Source organism: Elephantulus edwardii, unplaced genomic scaffold (genome assembly GCF_000299155.1).
Source record: "Elephantulus edwardii isolate Elephantulus edwardi_28Jun2011 unplaced genomic scaffold, EleEdw1.0 scaffold00096, whole genome shotgun sequence".
Classification (NCBI taxonomy): Eukaryota; Metazoa; Chordata; class Mammalia; order Macroscelidea; family Macroscelididae; genus Elephantulus; species Elephantulus edwardii.
The window spans coordinates 2583317-2601230 of NW_006399846.1; the positions used below are offsets into that span (position 1 = coordinate 2583317).

At 42.3% G+C, this 17914-nt stretch overlaps 1 protein-coding gene across 1 annotated transcript in view; it reads left to right on the forward strand.

Annotated features, from left to right (window-relative positions):
• The window catches only part of ANO2 (anoctamin 2), a 504048-nt gene that overhangs the window by 153218 nt on the left and 332916 nt on the right, over window positions 1-17914 (forward strand). Inside the window, exons 5-6 of the mRNA XM_006891290.1 lie at window positions 802-856; window positions 3657-3705. Of these exons, the coding sequence (XP_006891352.1) occupies window positions 802-856; window positions 3657-3705 (104 nt within the window). The remainder of the gene's footprint in view (window positions 1-801; window positions 857-3656; window positions 3706-17914) is intronic.

The window sequence follows — 17914 nt, forward strand, 5'->3', positions numbered from 1 at the left end:
ATTTTTATTTATGTGCAATTTTCCTTCTGTTGAATTTACCTTGATGATAATTTTTTGGATAAATTATCCTTAAATTATTTTATCTGAGTATAAACATTATGAATCTATTATCTTATGTATCTTGCTATGATCATTTCCACTTGTACCAGTTTACGCAGTCACCAGTGATGCTTGTGTGAGGTTCACCAGATCTTTGCAACACTGGCTACCATGAATTTTTAAAATATAAATTTAAATATATTTTTAATTTATTTAATTTTAATTTAAATATATTTGTACATTAAACTCTAGATCCAGTAGGTAAACATTTTCCCCAGACACCCAGAAGTAGGAATAATTATATTTATAACCATGATCAACAACCATTTTGAGGCTTTACCTGCATTTTTTATTTTGTTTGGTGGTTAATATAGACTTTTACTGAAGCTATCTCTTTAAAGCATAAGGAATAAGTTCTCACGATGCTAAAAATTGGATGAAATTCAAGGAATATTTAGACATTACATGCCCCCCCAACTGTTCTCATCGCAAGTGTTTTTAAAACATGTAGAGGACCCTGTGACTCTATAAACAATTAAATATCTAATTATCTTCTGAAATTGTGCCATACTAAAACAGGATTCTTCAATAGAACTCTTGGATTACCTTTAGCACTGCAGTGAGCTCTAAACCACAGGTTTTATTGTGTCACAAAAATAACACTCTTTGGTGTTTCTGGGTTCCCTGTGGGAGTGGCATGCTAGAAGTTTTAGGAAAAGACTATTGGAAAAAACTTACCATTTGCTTTCTTGGTATCTGCAGGTACAACATCCATGATAAGGATACCTTCTTTGATAATGCCACTCGTAGCCGCATTGTAAGTAAATGAGTTTGGTGGGCTAGGGAAGAGTGTGGGGAAAGGCTGTGTACCTAGTCTGGCAAGGTGTTCTCATGGCCTGCCTTGGAGTTGCCTAGCAACTGAAAGACTATCCAAGAGCTGCCTGATCCCAGTATCTTCCCTTTATGGCTTTCCCACTAAATCTCTTCTTAGAATCACAAACACAGGGAATGTGAGCACTTGTGAGAACTTTACACCCAACAGATAAACCTCCTTTGGCTTCCAGTTGAGGAAAACTAAGACTCTGAGAAGCAATGAACTGACAATATTCAAATAGACTATTAGAATCTGAATGAGGATTAGAACTAGTCCTACTGATTGTTGGACCACTTGGATTTCTCATTCAATTTTTTTCTTTTACACCCCCTGACCCAACCCCACAAAGGAACCATGTACATTTTTATCACAGTCCATGCTCACCAATTTATCTGAGAATTAAAAAAACAAAACACTTGCGAGCCAAAATCCACTATTACAGCCCTCCTCCAAAATCTTAAGCTATGACTTAAAGTTAGGTGGTGGGGGTTTTTTGTTTTGTTTTGTTTTTAATTTTATGGGACGACTGAGTCTAAGGGGAGCTCGGTGGCACAGCCCATAGCGAGTTGCACAGCAAACCAATCCAAAGGTCATCCTTCTCTAATGGTTCAAATCCATCAGTGGCGCCTCAGAGGGGGAAAATGGGCAGTCTCCTCCTGAGCCATTTACAGCCTCCAAAACTGCTGCTGAAGGATCAGCTCCAAGTCAGTTACAGCTTAACAGCAATGAGTTGGCGGTTTGTTTTGGGTTTTTTAAAATTATTATTATTGATTATAATGAAAAGAATTTATAGACTGCCTCTGGGATCCCAGTTGGAGGTGTATGATATCTCCCTTCAAAGATTATTTTTTGCTGTTTTAGAGGTCATTCCACCTATGGAGAGAGGGAACAAAGAGAGGCCCAAGGAGTATTGGAAACGTAACCATGCCTTTAGTGGGGAAACATGGGTGTATATTTCCATCATCTAGGAAAGCACTTAAATTTCTACAGAAAGAAGAATGAGGGTTTGAAAATTAGAGGGAATTCCAAGCCACAAGGGTGATAAGAAGGATGCTTAGTAAGGGGAAGAGAGTAGGGGGTTCTGTAGAGCATTTCTCAGGTACACCGAACACACAGCCTTCACTCTTCACTCAAAAGGGCTCCCCTAGTCCTCTAGCCTGGCATTTTAGGGAGGTTTAAAATAGCCAAATGATTTATTTTCTCTTCCCATAAAAAAAAAGTATACATTCCCAATTTTCTTGGTTGATGCTATTATAAGCCATTCATATTTTGCCATGGCTTGAGTTCCACGTCTGAGGGGATGTTGTGGAGATTAGCTGATAATTACAAAGTGCTTGTAAAAGAATATAATGCCATATAAATGCTGTTCCTAATTATTTTTGCTGTTGAATTACTGCACTGTATTATATGCTGAATTAAACACTTTGGGCCCCATTCTGCTGGAAGTTATTTATTCACCACTCCCTGTAGGTCTGTGGCTGGAATAAAGAAGTGTGAATGGCGATGGAGTAACACATCTTCTCTCATTCAGCTTTCCTTCTAGAAGCTTCTTCTTTCCTCTCATACCCTTTTCACAGCCTGTGCTCACTGAGGGCTTTTGACTCTGCTCTGGACTTTTACCTGAGGGCATCTGTGAATGTCCTCCCTGTGTCCCTGCTTTGTGGACCTCTGAGCAGTCCAGCTGCTTATCCAGAGCAGACCTCCTTGTTGTCTAACACAAGGTAGAAATCTTCTTAAGATCTACCAGGAGGCCATTAGTTGGCCAGCAAGTGTCCAGGGACTCTCCTGTGTTCCGGTTACTTCTGCCAAGAGTGCCCTCATATTTCTTACCTCTTGTGTGACAGGCAGAGTACCCAGAAGAGCCACAGTAATGGAGATGTACAGTGGCGTTTTGGAGGCCCTTTGAGGCATGTGGGCCTGTAGGAATGGGGTAGTCTTAGAACCTACCTTGTGTCCAGTACTGGGCCCCAGCCAAGAGGTCTCAGGGGAAGTATAAGACTTGCTTTGATTGGGGAGGTAAGACTAGGGAAAGAACAGAGGAGTAGTAATAGTAGTAATAACGTCAACAATCAACAAACAAGCAGTCCTTTTCCAGTAACAAGTCACTGTCAAGTTCATTGTCTTATTGCTTCTTCAAAGCAGCTCTGCGCCAGCTTTATCACATAAGGAAATGGGCTGCAGAAAGTTTGACAGGGCCCCACTGCTAGTAAGCAAGGCTCGTACCTGACTTGTCTGCCTCTGCATCTTCTGCTTCTCCAGCCTGCCATAGGGCTGTCCAGCGGGCAGGAATGCAGACTAAGGGAGGCAGCATGCCTCTGTCTAGTCGGCTAGCACCTTGCTGACGAGGCCTTTGCCTACCCTGAAGTTCCCCACATGGAAGCGGCACATTGTTTTCTGCCCACACTCTCACACTTCCACCTTAGCCCTCAAGAGGGCTAGGGGGTGTGGGTTTGCCTGGTGTGTTTTAATCTCCGGTAACTGTAGGCAATTTAGTCTTTTATTTATTAATTTTCCAGGGTGGTGAAGGAGGAGGGGATGTGTGAGAGGGGGCTAAATTCTTTGTTTCCTCACAGCCCTCAAGTTTGAATGGGTTTGACATGTAGTACATGAGCTTGGCACATGCTTGGCTTCCCCCTCACTCAAAATGGGTCCAGGGGCCTCCCATCCGCAGCCCGCCACCCCACAGGCTGCTGTGACGCAAGGTGGTCAAGGCGTTCACGGCTCTGCTGTCGTCCCGTTTTAGGTGCACGAGATTCTGAAGCGAACGACCTGTTCCCGAGCCAACACAATGGGTAAGGACCCCTTCCCCCATCCCCAGGCTGAGTGTTGCTGGAACACCAAGGGCTTCAGGGATGTCCTTCCTACAGCTCAGTTGGTGGGCAGCAAAGAACAACACAAACACCACACATGGTGGCAGCTGCTTTAGCTTAGTCTGGGAAAAGTCCTCTGTCCTCCCAGAGTAAAGGATCTCCATTCCTGGGGGTGCAATGAGCTGCCTCCCAGGCTGCTGGAGCTGCTCTGCACCTTTACCCCTGGCTTCTCACCTTTTCTCTTCCTTCCTCGAGCTACCTGTTCCCTTCCTCCCTACCCCATTAATTCAGCAGCACTTCTACTCAGGATCTCCAAAAGCTTTGCAGTAGCTAGCTGCCTCAAACAAGGTGAGCTTTCATTTCATTTTGCAAAAAGTTACATTAGAAGGCCTTTCATCCAGTCCCCTGTGTTTGTATATATGAATGAACTGACAGCCAGAAAGCCTTTTTGAGGTCACACTGTGGGTGATGCTATAGTCTGAATGTGTTGCTTTGAAGCTCAGCATTCTTGTCACCACAATCTGGCTGAACCAGCTTGGCCTTGTGGTTTGTTTTTAAAATGTGAGTATTTGGAGAGAATATTAAGGGATTCTGTTGGCTTAGTGGTAAAGAGCTGTGCTGCCAACCCAAAGGGATGTGGTTCGAATCCACCAGCTTCTTTGTGGGAGAAAGATGGATAATCTCCTCCTGTGCGATTTACTCCTTCTGAAAAACCTGCTGGAGGGTCAGCTATGGATCAGTTCCAACTTGATGGTAAACAACAACAACAACAATGTGTTTGAAGCAAGAACTTCAGCACATGAGAGCCTATAGCTTGGATGGTTGTACAAGAGATGACTGCTGTGGCAGAAGTGAAAATGTGAGACTGTTCTTGTGAATCACATACCAGGACTTAGCCACACAAGCAATTGTCTGTCACCACATCGTATATTCACCCTGGCAGATTCAGCTCTCATTCCAGAGGTGCTGCCGTCACTCAGAAGGGTTTTTGAAACGCTTGGAGAAGCTGCCTTTCAAATACAGTCTTTCAGCCAAGTTCTGTGGTGGCAAATCTTTGCACTCTAAGGGAAGCAGTATGGAAAAGACTCCAACGTTGTTTCATGTCAAGTCTAGGGAATAAAGTAGGCAATCAAGCTGAGGAATAATAATGATGATGACAAGAGCAAATATTTGAGAATTTGTTGTGAGGCTTCATGAGCTGCCTAATACCTAGGGAGAAGTATTAAAGACAGAATCACAACAGGTTTCAAACCAAACCCAAACCTCTTCCCTGGAGTTGATTCAACTCATGACCACCATACCTTGGCTCCTGAGGTTGTAAATCTTTACAGAAACTGCCTGATTGTGCTGAAAAGCAGCCTGACTGCTCACACACTACGCCACCAGAGCTCCTTAGATTTTATCCAGTGATAGTATCTTTAGAATAACGCATGATCACACAAAGGGATAATTATGCAGGAGTGTGTTTCAGGAGCCCTGGAGGTATAGTAGTTAAGGACACTGCTGATCGCCAAAAGGTTAGCAGTTCAAAACTAGTAGCGGCCTGAGGAAGAAAGATTGGCAGTCTGCTTCTGTAAAGATGACAGCCTTGGAAACTCTGTGGCGGTTCCCCCTACTCAATCCTGTAGGGCAGGACATCCTACAGGGGGCTGGGAGTCAGAATTGACTCGCCATATAATGATTGTCTCTTTGGATGGATTAATTTTGCTATAAAATTCTAAATCTATTATAGTTTTTTAAAATAGAACAAAATCTTTCCCGTTGTGTGATTTGTCTCGAGCCTGGTGCCATTATGGCAAAAGCATGGTCAAGTCTGCTGAACAGTATACAGCCCTCACTTAGAGCAACCGTTTTACTCTTGGTTACAATGACAGCCAGGTGTTAACACTACGGGACCTTCCCACACACTTACATTGGATTTGAGGCTTATAGATCACTGGTGACCTGGATGAGAACCGTTTACAAGAGTGCTTTGGGTACCTTCAGGGAAGATTGGCTTGCAGTGGGAGGAGGAATGAGAGGTGAGTAGAGACTACAGAGCTAGGCCACCTTTGTAAGAGGTTTGGCTGTGGGTAGAAGGAAATTGAGCAGTACTTGGGGAGATTGTCAAGAGAGGGTTCTTTTTGTATAATTCTTTTCTAAAAGTCGCAATGACTCGAACTCTTGAACAATTCAATCTCAGCAGAACCCTAACTTCTAGCATATAGCCCTGTATATTAAGTATTATTGAGTTAGACTTATTCCGTCTTAGCGTCGTCTGGCCTTAGAGACTGGCTCAGTTATGTAATTAGAAAATTTGGGCTTTTATAAAAACACCTGGTCCTGGAGCCCTTTCTCCCCATTCTTATCTCTGTACCTAAGCTTTGTTCAATTGGGACCTGCTTCTCTATGTGCTCCTTCATCCTGCAGTTTACAAATATGTTAACAGTCGGTGAAGTGTTTCCTTGTATTATCTCAATCTTTATGAGATTTGCTAAATTTACCCTCATGAAATAGTCTGCATGTGGTTGCACTGCTTACCCAAAGGCTACATTTCTCTGGTGGTTCAAACCTACTAGTTACTCCATCAGAGAAAGAGTATATTTGCTTCTCATCAAGATGTATAGTCTCAAAAACCTGATGGAGGGTCACTGAGTCAGAACCAGCAGAATGGCAGTGAGTTATTTGAATCTATAAGGTTAATACTCTTGTTAACAAGTTACAAACTTTATCTTCTTTCTTTAGGCATGTTGCAAGGAGGGACCAGTCCTTGGAGAGGGACATTAGGCTTGGGAGAGTAAAGGGCAGCACAGGAGGGGAATATCCTTGATGAGATGGATTGACTCAGTGACGGGAGTAAAGGGGGTAGGTGTGTTGGAAACAGTAAGATTGGCTCAGGATAGACCAAGGTTCAGAGCTGTTGTACATGGGGTCGCTATGAGTTGCAAATGACTTGATGGCACATAACAACAACAACAACAACAACAACAACAACAACAACATTATTGTATCTAAGAAAACAATTAGGAGATGATAAAGATAATAATAAAATATCATCTCCTATTTATCTAACAGTATAATTTTTTTCTCTGTAGATAGTACCTTTTTGTTAGATGTTTACTTTTACAAAGCATTAAGCTACATACATGTTGCATGCCATGATCTATTTATATTTCTCTTTTGTTCCACAAAAATCCCGAGGTGGTTTACAAGAAAAACAATAAAATAGCATAGTGTAAATAATAAACTGAAAAAAATATGAACCAAGAGGGGAAAAATAAATTAAAGAAGAATGTCAAAACCAAGAGGAGGAAAATTAGAAGACTTATATTCAAACCATAAGTTCTCTAAATTGTAGATGGCCTGAAAATTTGACCTTAAGCAAAGTGAAGGGGGTATGTGACCAGTGCTTCTTACTATCTGTGGTAACATCTTTTAGTATAGAAATCTTTGTAAAATCTATTACACCTTTTCTTGCTTTTAAAAATATAGAACATACCAACAGTGCCAATGCATGTGCAAACTCTTTTGGATGTTTGTTTCTATATCTTTTTTTAAAAAATTAATTTTAATGAAAGTTTACAGAGAATTAGGCTTTCCAGTCATTCATTGTTGCACTTTTCTCCCTGCCCACCCCCTTCTCCCCAATTCACTCTTCTCCTTGAAAAGAAAGAAAAACTCTTTCATTGTTGTACAATCCCTCCCACCCCGCCCCCAAGTCCACTCCACTGTGCAGCCTTCACTCTGGACTTCTATAATGACAAAAATACCCATTCATATATCCCTTTTAAACAGTTCTCTCCTTCATCTGTTTCAATTAAATAGACATCATTCCTCCCCTCCTTTTCTGTCTTCCCTCAACCCTGATGTCAGTCCTATTTTACAACAGTGGCCCTATGCAATATTTGTCCTTTTTGTGACTGAGATATTTTCATACTATTAGCATTGTTTGCCCCATACTTTCCTGATTTCTTGAATTCTTGAGTCTAGTTAACCTTCATTCTCCCCTAAATTTTGCTGTCAGTCTTTACTTTTGGGAAGACAGAAGTAAGCTCACTAGAATTTTGAGTAGAATGTGAAATGCACTGAGTGATTACCTGAAGGATTCTGTTACAAATGACAGATATATGGAAATTAAGGAGTGAGTTTTATGAGAGCTACTGTAGCTCTTCACAATGTTTCTATCATGTGGGTGCTCTGTTATTATAGTTAGAATACCAAGTAAGAGATCTCTATTTAATAAAGTATTCACATAACCAAAATAAGGAGGACCCCTTGTATGTATGCAGTTCTGTGCTTCTTACAGCACTTTCTTTTCCATTATCTCATTTGAGCCTTTAACCACCTAGCAAACTAGGTCCAAGAGATGCTAGCCTGATTTCACAACTGATGAATTAACTGGTTTGCCCAAGATGACTGTGAATTGATGACCCTGCAAGAGTGAGAGTCAAAGGTTTTTACTTTCCTTTGGTACTCTTTAAATTCATCAGCTAATAAATGGGTGAAGTTTTGGGGGAAGGCTTCCCAGAAGAGGTGGGAACTCAGCCTTTCTCAGTGTAACATTTAGTCATTCAACAAGCATTAAGTACGTACCATATGTTCCATGAATGGCCAAGAGAACAACTATATGCAGTCAGGGTAGTTCTTAGAGGGAAAGGTGGTAACACTTCATCTTGCATATACTTCAGGCTTGTTGAAAGGAGGGACCAGTCCTTGGAAAGGACATCATGCTCAGTAAAGTGGAGAGTCAGCAAAGGAGGGGGAGACTCTCAACTAGATAGTTTGACACAGTGGCTGCCTTGGTGGACTAGGTGTAGCAGAGAAGATGAGGATGGCAGAGGATAGGACAGCGTTCAGATCAGATAGGGCTGCCATTCATAGGGTTGCTTTGAGTCAGGGTCGACTTGACAGCACTTAACAACAACATCATGTTCCTGGGTGGTGGTGGTTGTTGTTATGTGCTTTCAAGTCGTTTGCGACTCAGCAACATACAGCAGACAACATACAACAGCCCTGAAACCTGCTCTATCCTGTGTAAAGTTTATTGTCTCTGACACAACTACCCTCATTACCCCAGTCACTGAATCAATCCATCTCATCGATGGTCTCCCTCTCTTTCTCTGTCCTTCCACTCTTCCAAGCATGATGACTGGTCCCTCATTGCAACATGCCCAAAGTATGTCAGACAAAGTCTCAGAATCCTTGCCTCCAAGGAGCAGCCTGGTCTCATCCTTTACAGGATAAACCTGTTTGTTCCCCTTGCAGTCCATGGTGTATTCAATACTCTTCTCCAGCACCACAGCTCAAAGGCATCAGTTCTCTATCATCCCTAGTCATCATCCAGCTTTCTGATGCATAGCAAGTAATTGCAAAGACTACAGCCTAGATCAGGTGCATCTTAGTCTCTAGACTGATATTGTTGCTCTTCAGTACTCTGGCGAGGTCTCTGACAGCAGACTATCCCACTGCAATTTGTTTCTTGATTTCCTGGCTGCTGCTACCAAGAGTGTTGATTGTGGAGCCAAGAAAACTAAAGCTGTTAACAATCTCAGTCTCCTCACCCTCTATCATGATGCTGCCAATTGGTCCAGTGGTGAGAATCTTTGTTTTCTTGATGTTGATGTTCCTCCATATTGAAGGCTGTAGTCCTTGACCTTCTGCAACAAGCGCTTCAGGTCCTCCTCAGTTTCAGCAAGCAGGGTTATGTCATCTGCACAACATAGGTTGTTGATGAATCTTCCTTTAGTCCTGATGCCACATCCCTCCTCACACAGCCTGGATGGTACAAAGAGTTAAGTGTTTGACTACTAGTTGAATCTAGCAGTTGAACTTAGCTGAAGGCACCCAAAGGGAATGGCCAGGAAATCAGCTTCTGAAAAGTCATAGCCTGGAAAACTCAAAGAAGCAGTTCTTCTACATATACAGTTAAGGTCACAAAGAGTTAGAATAAATTTGAAGACAACTAGCAACCTGGTGCCTAGAACTAGGAATAGAATACGGAATCAAACTGCCACAAATCCTGTTCTGATTAGGCTTACAGTCTACTGGTTGGATGCAAGAAAATAAACTCGTAAGAAGTAAATGTCATAAGGGATCATTGTTAGAAAGACAACCTCAAGCAATGTAAGACTTGATTTGTGCCACTATTAGAACCTCTACTCAGAATATTATTGCTTTTCAATTTTTGACTCATGCACTTTTAACTTGTTAGTTAAATTTGTATCTTCTAGGCTGCAACACTTCCATGATACATCTTCAAGGATATGAACATGTACGGCTAAGCACAATTGATAACAGTGCATCTAAATTTCAAAATCAATCTCCATAATAGTCTATGTGTTTCCTACTGCCAAGGGGGCCCTTTAGAGTAGTGAGAGAAGACATTCACCCTGAAACCCACGGCATCCCTTTTCAGCAGGAAGTAGTTAAGAGAATATGCCATCCCCTTTTCCTTGTGAATCAGGGTGAAGTCTCTCTCAGGGAGGAGTGATAGGGAATGGCAAGGGACACACTGACAAAGGAGATTAATCAGAACTGGCTTTGACAAGCACTGTGGCAATTGGACAATTAAAACAGACATGGGGGGGGGGAAGAAGAACGAACTGGGCATGAGGGTGGAGAAAACAGTGCAACAATGAATGAATGAAAACCCAAAATCTCTGTAAATGTTCATTAAAACTAATAAAATTTAATTAAAAAAAAGAAGATGGTGGTGAGACAGAGGGATAAGGTGGGAGTGGTATTTAAATAGATTAGTCAGGAAAGGCCTCAATAATGAGGCAACATGTGAAGAAATGAGGGAGCAGTTTATGTGGCTCTTTGGGAAGCAAGACAAATAGGACAAAAAACACAGTGGAAGCAACTCTAGTCAACTGGAGTCCAAATAGGAACAAGTGGCATACTCAAATTAGGGTAATTCAAGGTGGATGCTTTATAGATATCTGTTTTACAATACTGTGGGCTGGAGATAGAGCAATTTAAGTGACAGTTCTGTAACCTGAAGTTAGCAGCCAGAGTCCTGTTCTCATCCTTGCACCCACAAGGGAGAGAGGCTATTGGAACACAAGGACACAGTCTGCTAGCAAGGCTGTCTGAGAGTAGTGACACAGTCAATGTAGCCCGGCATGGTGGGCAGGCGCTAAGACTTTCACCTTCTGACCTGTTGAGATATTTCAGGAAACAGAGGCATCCCTGGACGTGCTGTGCCAACAAATACAGAAAACTACTACCTGGCCAATTAATTGGAAGAGATCTATATTTGACATATCCAAGAAGGATGATCCAATACACTATGAGAATTACTGAACCATATTGCTACTATAGCATGCAGGTTAAGTCTTGTTGAAGATTATGGGGGGAAAACCCACCCCAAACCAAAAACACGCCAAACAAACAACAAAACAAAACAACACAAAATGACTGGAAAAAAAGAACTGTCAAAGATTCAAGCTGGACTCAGGAGAGGACGTGGCACAAAGATATCATTGCTTATTTCATATGGATCTTGACTAAAAGCAGAGAATACCAAAAAGATGTAACTTGTGTTTTATTGACATGCAAAGACATTTGACTAAGTGAATTGTAACGAATTGTATTGACACTGAGAAGGAAACCTGAATTATGCAGAAGACACAGTTTTGCTTGCTGAAAGTGAGAAGGATTTAAAGCATTTGCTTCAAGGAAGAAGATCAAAGACCTAAATACGAATTGCATCTCAATATCAAGAGAATAAAATTCCTCACCACTGGGCTAAGAGGTGATACCATGATATATGGAAAAAAGACTGAAAATGTCAACAATTTCCTCTTTCTTGTATCCCAGTCAACACTCTTGATACCAGAAATCAAGCAATCAGGAGATATATTGCATTGGAAAAGTCTACCGTTCAAGAACTTTTCTAAATTTCTGAATAGCCATGATGTCAGTTTGAAGACAAAGCCACACCCAATTCAGACCATGATCTTTCAGTCAGTTGCTGTGCATCTTAGAGCTGGACAATAAATAATTATGAAAGAAGAAGAATTGATGCCTTTGAGCTGTGAATATCCCATGGACTGCCAAAAGAATAAAGAAACATATCTTGGCGAAAGTGGAGCCAGAGTACTTCTGAGAGGCAAAGATGGTGAAACTTCCACTCGTATACTTTGGGCATATTGTTAGGAGAGGCTGTTTCTTGGAAAAGGACATCATTCTTAGAAAGGTAGAGGGTTGGTGAAACAAAAGAAGACCCTTAACCAAATAGATTGACACCGTGACTGCAGCAATGGGCTCCAGAATGTCAGAGATGATGAAGATGGTACAGGATAGGACAGGGTTTGGATTTGTTGCTCATGAAGTTGTTATGGGTTATACTTAACTTGATGGCACCAAACAATGACAACACTGAGTAGACTGGGAATCCCAGACCACTTGCTTGTTCTCATGTGAAACCTATGCATAGATGAAGAAGTATTTGTCTGAATAGAATCAGGGAACACTGAATGGTTTAAAATTAGGGAAGATGCGTGAGGGTTGTATTCGCTCTTCTTACCTATTCAGTCTGTATGCTGAGCAAACAATTCAAGAAACTGGGCTATATGAAGAATAATGTGGCATCAGCTCAAAGCAATACACATCACCTGCCTTACGCAGTTTAAACAACCTTGCTTGCAGAAAGTGAACAAGACTTGAAGACAGCTGTCTGGAAATCTGATTGGAAGGGACCCATATTTGTTCTCATTCTCAAGAAGGGCACACCAACAGACTAGAAATTTAGGTGGGCATCACTCAGAGTGCCCCTAACTCCGCTGGGGCTCAAAGATTTTCTAGACTCTAAATTGAATCACCTGGTTTCTCCTACATATGGACCAAGAAGGTCCAGAGAAGAAATTAACTTTCCTCTGAGTGAGGCCATGTACCAGACTTGGGGTTGCTTAATACTCATGGACCTCTAAAAGACTGGAAATAGTTAAAATGAAAGAGAAAATGGGATGAAACAGGGTAGATTCAGCACTGTTGGTGATTTTGGTTAGAAGAAAAGATTCTTCTCCCAAGTCAATTGTTTGTCTATAAACAGGGGCTACAGTTCCCAGGTGTGATCATATCTACTGGCATCAGAATTAGCTGGGGTTCTTACTGTTAAAGCAATAGGTGCCTAGAACTCACATCAGATTTAGTCAGAGTCTATAAGAACACTAGTCTAATAGCATTTCTAACATGTTACCCTGGTGATTCATAAGAATGCCAAAGCTTTTGACAGAATGGCTTATCCCATCTGCTTTTCTCCCCACCTACTTTCACTTAAGAATAAAAACAGTGGTACAAAGTGTTCTTCCTTCTTTCCATGGTAAAATGTCCTTTAAAATGTCTGACCATTAATTTTCCAAAGTGTCTGAGGTTAAGTCAAGTCTAGTATGCCTGCGAAGGGCCTCGGATACAAAATCGTTATTCTAAAATCAGAATTGACTCATGGCTGACCCTCCAGTGGATTTTCTGTGGATGTAAACCGCACAAGAGGAAACTGCCCATCTCTCTTTTGACGAAGTACTGGTGGATTAAAATCCCAAAGGAGATGCCCCGTTTGACTTAGCGCACAACCCCCTATGGGCTAGGCTACTCGAGTTCTGTGAGAAGGACTGAACTGGTGGTATTATTATTATTTTCATTATTTTAAAAGAATTTTTAAAAATATTTATAATGTTTTAAACAGTGGTATATTCTGTTCCTTTTTTATGCTCTTACCAGCACTTGTTTGATCTCCAGGAGGTTTTTCAGAGACTGTAAATTGCACAGGATGAGATTACCCATCTTTCCTCCCACGAGCACCCTGGTGGATTTGAACCACATGCCTTTGGGTTGGCAACTGGCAATGCAACTCCTTACCATTAAGCCACCAGAGCTCCCTTATGAGCATTCCTAAGTCATAGTTTTGTCTCCCTTTTTCATTTTCTGCACGTTAAAAATTAGTGTGAGGAAGCACAGCAAGTATTTTTTGATAAAAGTTTGATTAGGCTGACATTTGGTGATCATCTAACTTGGAACTTTTAAAAAATGTCTTCTATAATATTCAAAAGAGAGAATTGGTTTTCCTCTTGCTTACTCTGGAAATAAGAGATTTAGTACAAACACACATACAATGTTCATATACTGAATATACTCGTGAGTTTGGGTTCTGCACAGTGAAGGAAGCATGTGAGGGATCACAAACTTGGCCCAGCCCCAAGAGGGCCCCTTAATCAACGTCACATCATTGGAGGTCAGCTGTCAGGGCCCTGGAAGTTTAACCCATTATTCAGTGACTGCCTTTAAAGTGCATTTTACCGTGGAGAGACACGGGAGAATGCTTGACCATATCAGAAGAGGGCAAGTACCTCTCCTGGCCCTTCATGTGAAAGTTATTCTTACTTTTTTCGTGGACAGATAGTGACAGATTAATGGAGCTGCATTTTCATGGACATTTTGGTGTCAGAGCGTTTAAACAAATGTATGCTTTGGGCATCTCCCCTCCCCAGTCAGGAGACGATGTCTTAATTATTTTGACCGAAGCCAGACCATGTTGTGTGTTGTAAACATCTGGTTTATCATTCATCCAGCTGAACTGGTTTATATTTTGCTAGAAGAAAAGGCTTGGGATTAAAGGCATTTAAGTAATTAAGCACACGTCAAGACAATTTGGTGATGGGTAAATATAGTCTCTGTTAAATGCATAGTCTGAAGGCTCTGGTTTAGATTTGAGTCCGGCTGGAGTGCAGGGATGAAAGCAGAATGCCGGGTGGACTGGGCCTTGTTCTGGGGGGAATGAAAACCAAATGGATTGTCAAGAGTTCAGTGGCATTCGTCTAAGTACCTGTCCTGGTGGATAAAAGCTTCCTTTGAGTGTGGCCTGCAGGGAATAGAGCTGTGGTCCCTGTCACCCAACAATACTCGAGGGTTAATGAGACTCATTTTGGGAGGTAGACTGTAAACTCCCAGAAAACCATGGCTGTCTCAGAAACTAGATGCTCGGCCTCTGATTTTTGTGTTTTGAGTATATATATTTTCAGGTACCAGAGCTGAGCCTGTTCCTGCCTCGCTCACATTTTTTTGCTTTGCTTCATATGGATGCAGACAACGTTGTAAAGCCTCACTCAACAGCTAATAGAGCTCTGGCCCTTGCTGAAGAGGAGAGGCGGGGCCTTGTCCTCTTTGGGATATAGTTCTAAGCAGAAAATGGGAAGTGCTTGGTGACAGAGAAAGAAAGCTATGGAGAAGTTGGGGATCAGGGTGGGCGTCATCAATGGGCCCTGTTTGAGTTGAAGAACTGCCCCTCTTTAGGGATACAGGAAAGGCTGGTGTCATCTGGACTTTTTTCTTCTCTGTGCCCCCTCCTGGGAGTGTTGGACAGACAATTGGGCCTCTCTTTCTCTCCCTGGGTCTAGAGCAGAGAAGAAAGACTGTAGATGTGATCCTGGAGAAGAAAGCTTTGCCATTATGGCCAGATGGGTTGTACATGATGGAACCAATTAGCCCATTTTTGCTGAAAAGAAAGGAAAAACTTCAGAATTTCGATTTTCAAAGCAGAAACTTTTTCTTTTTTCAAAAAAACCCATTTAATTATTTTCTTCTTCTTTCAAACTGATTTCCATGCTTGTCTGGGGGTAGAATTTTGGTTTCTGAAGTCTGTGGGTGAAACAAGGGGCCAAAGCAATCACCATCCTGGCATGAAATGGTGAATGAATCATTGCTTTTCAACTTGCTGCCCTAGTCTCTAGTCCTCCTCCTTTCATGTGGGAATCCCTCGGTGGACGGCGCAAATGGTTAACATGTTTGACTGCCATTCAAAAAGGTAGCCGTTCATATTCATCCCAGAAAAAAGGCCTGGTGATTGACTCCTGAGAAATCAGCCATTGGAAAGCCTGTGGAATGCAGTTCTGACACTTAGGAGGCCACCAGGAGTCAGTTACTTAAATACCGTAGTCTCGTCTCCTACTCCATCAGTCACTGATGAGATCACCTGAAAAAGAGGCAGTACACAGCCACAAGGGACAGAGAAACTTCGAGGTGCAACATTTAGAAACTGGTAATGAAATGAGTTAAGTCAACTCAGTTTTAACCATCTCAATCATATTGGGTCTAAGCCAAAGAACAATCTGTCTAGGTTTTCTTCTATTAGAATGAAGACAAATGTTTACATGTTCCCTCTCTTCCTTAGCATAGGATGCTAAAAAAACTATCATAGTGGAGAAGATGGATCTCAGGGTAAAGGAAAAAAGCAGCTCAGATAAATTTAGGGTTTGGTTACTCCTAAAGACCACCATGTCATTGTGTTCCCAGTAAGCAACGAGCTAGATTCCATGGAGGGTCACATGTGGAAGAGAGAGATGCTTTCTGACCCCCAGGAATTTGTAGGATTGAGGTGGGGAGGGACACTTGCAGGTAGATAAGCCACCTTTCTAAACCGTGCAGCACAGAGGAAGCTTTGAGAAAAGGGTTGTGTGTAACGCTTTGGTCTCTCCACATGAGATCTTTTTGAGGTCCTGGCAGCAGGACCCAGGAGTTCAGTGCATGTCACTAAATAATGCTAAGCACAGCAAGACTCTCAGCTACTGTGCTAAGCAAAGCTGAGAATTAGCAGAAGAGCAAGTTGGTGAAACACCTGGTGAGCTCTCACCGCGCAGTTTCAGGCTCTCTTCACATTGGCTGCCATGGCAATCATGGGGTGTGAGGTGGGGAGTGGATGGCGTGTGCCCGGGGAGTGGTCTAGTTAGGGGCTCTGCTGACCTGTGATGTTTCTGCCTCAGTCCATGTCGATAGCCTTTTTGGAGATTTGAACTTCGTCGCCTCTCCTATGCTCAGCCCCCACCCTCACTCCCCCCAACTTGAGACACTTCCCCGTGATTATTATAGGGTGGCTTCATGTTGCTGTGGTTATGGCTCTTGAACTGATTAATGATGCTCAGAGTGAAACTGTAGTCTTGTGAGACAAATCTGCAGCTCATTGAGCAGTCAGGGTACCCCTCCCTAACCCCCCAGGGCACCCCTCCCTGACTTACACTTCCTTTTACTCACTCTTACTCCTCCCCCAGCCCACACTCCCCAAAGTTTTTTCTCATGTTTTATGTTGAGCTGAGGAGGGAACTTAAACTCAGGGAAGGACTGACCCCCTGGTGACTCAATAAGGCCACAACACTCAGCTTCCAACTCTTGGGGAGAGTAGCCACTCCCACCCTCACCAGGACTTGCTCCCACATGGCATCACGGCACTATCACTGGAAGGGAGAGGCGTTGATGGAGGAGGGAGGAGGGCTTCCCAGGCACTGTGGTCTTTGAACATGTGGGTGTGGCATTGAGCAGGAGCAGGAGGTGGAAAACCATGAATTTTAATGAGTGAAATGTTGTCTGGATTTGTTATCCAACCTCCTTGTTATCCAGACTCAGACTCGTGCAAAAGCAGACTCCTTAGCATTTGGGCATCATGTGGATTTCCACCCTTCTCCCCAAGCCAATTATGTCCTCATCTCACTACTGTCTCCTGTCTATCTGGAAAGAACGGTTTAGTGCAAAGAGTGTGTTGGAGACAAGGAAAACCATGGTGTTCCAGCAATTTCCTCATCCCCTCTCTCCATGACTAAATGTGGAGCCTTTGCAAAGCAGGAACCTTGGTGAGTTGCAGAGAAATAATCCCTCCCATCTGGAAGCTAGTGACCCAAGGAAGACTATCCTGACTCAGACAGAGCATCCAGACCACTTTATATAGACGCTGAGTAAAACCGTGAATAAACAAGTAAATAACCAGGACTCTGTGGTGAGCAGAAAAGCTCTCTGTTGTGAGTATATTGCAGTTATAAGGGCTAGGCCATCCGTTCAGTTAACCTAAACTTAGTAGGACCTACTATGTGCAAAGATGGGGGAGATGCTGTAGAAATTTAAAAAAAAAATGTATCCTTGGTTGTTTTGTGTATGAGATACTGTAGGGATTTTATTTTTTAAAAAAATACCCAACTTAACCCCTTACTGTTGGTTTTTAAACAAATTATTTTAGGATTTCTTTATACTTCTAAAAATTATTAAGTACAACCCAGTGACTTTTGCTTAGGTAGAGTATGGCTGTTGCGACTTCTTTCGGTTCTAATCCACCAACTGCTCTTTGGGAGAAGGATGGGGAATCTCCTCCTGTGTAATTAAATGCCTCTGAAAACCTGCCAAAGGGTCGGTTCTGACTCGATGGTACACAACAACAACAACTTTTATATTA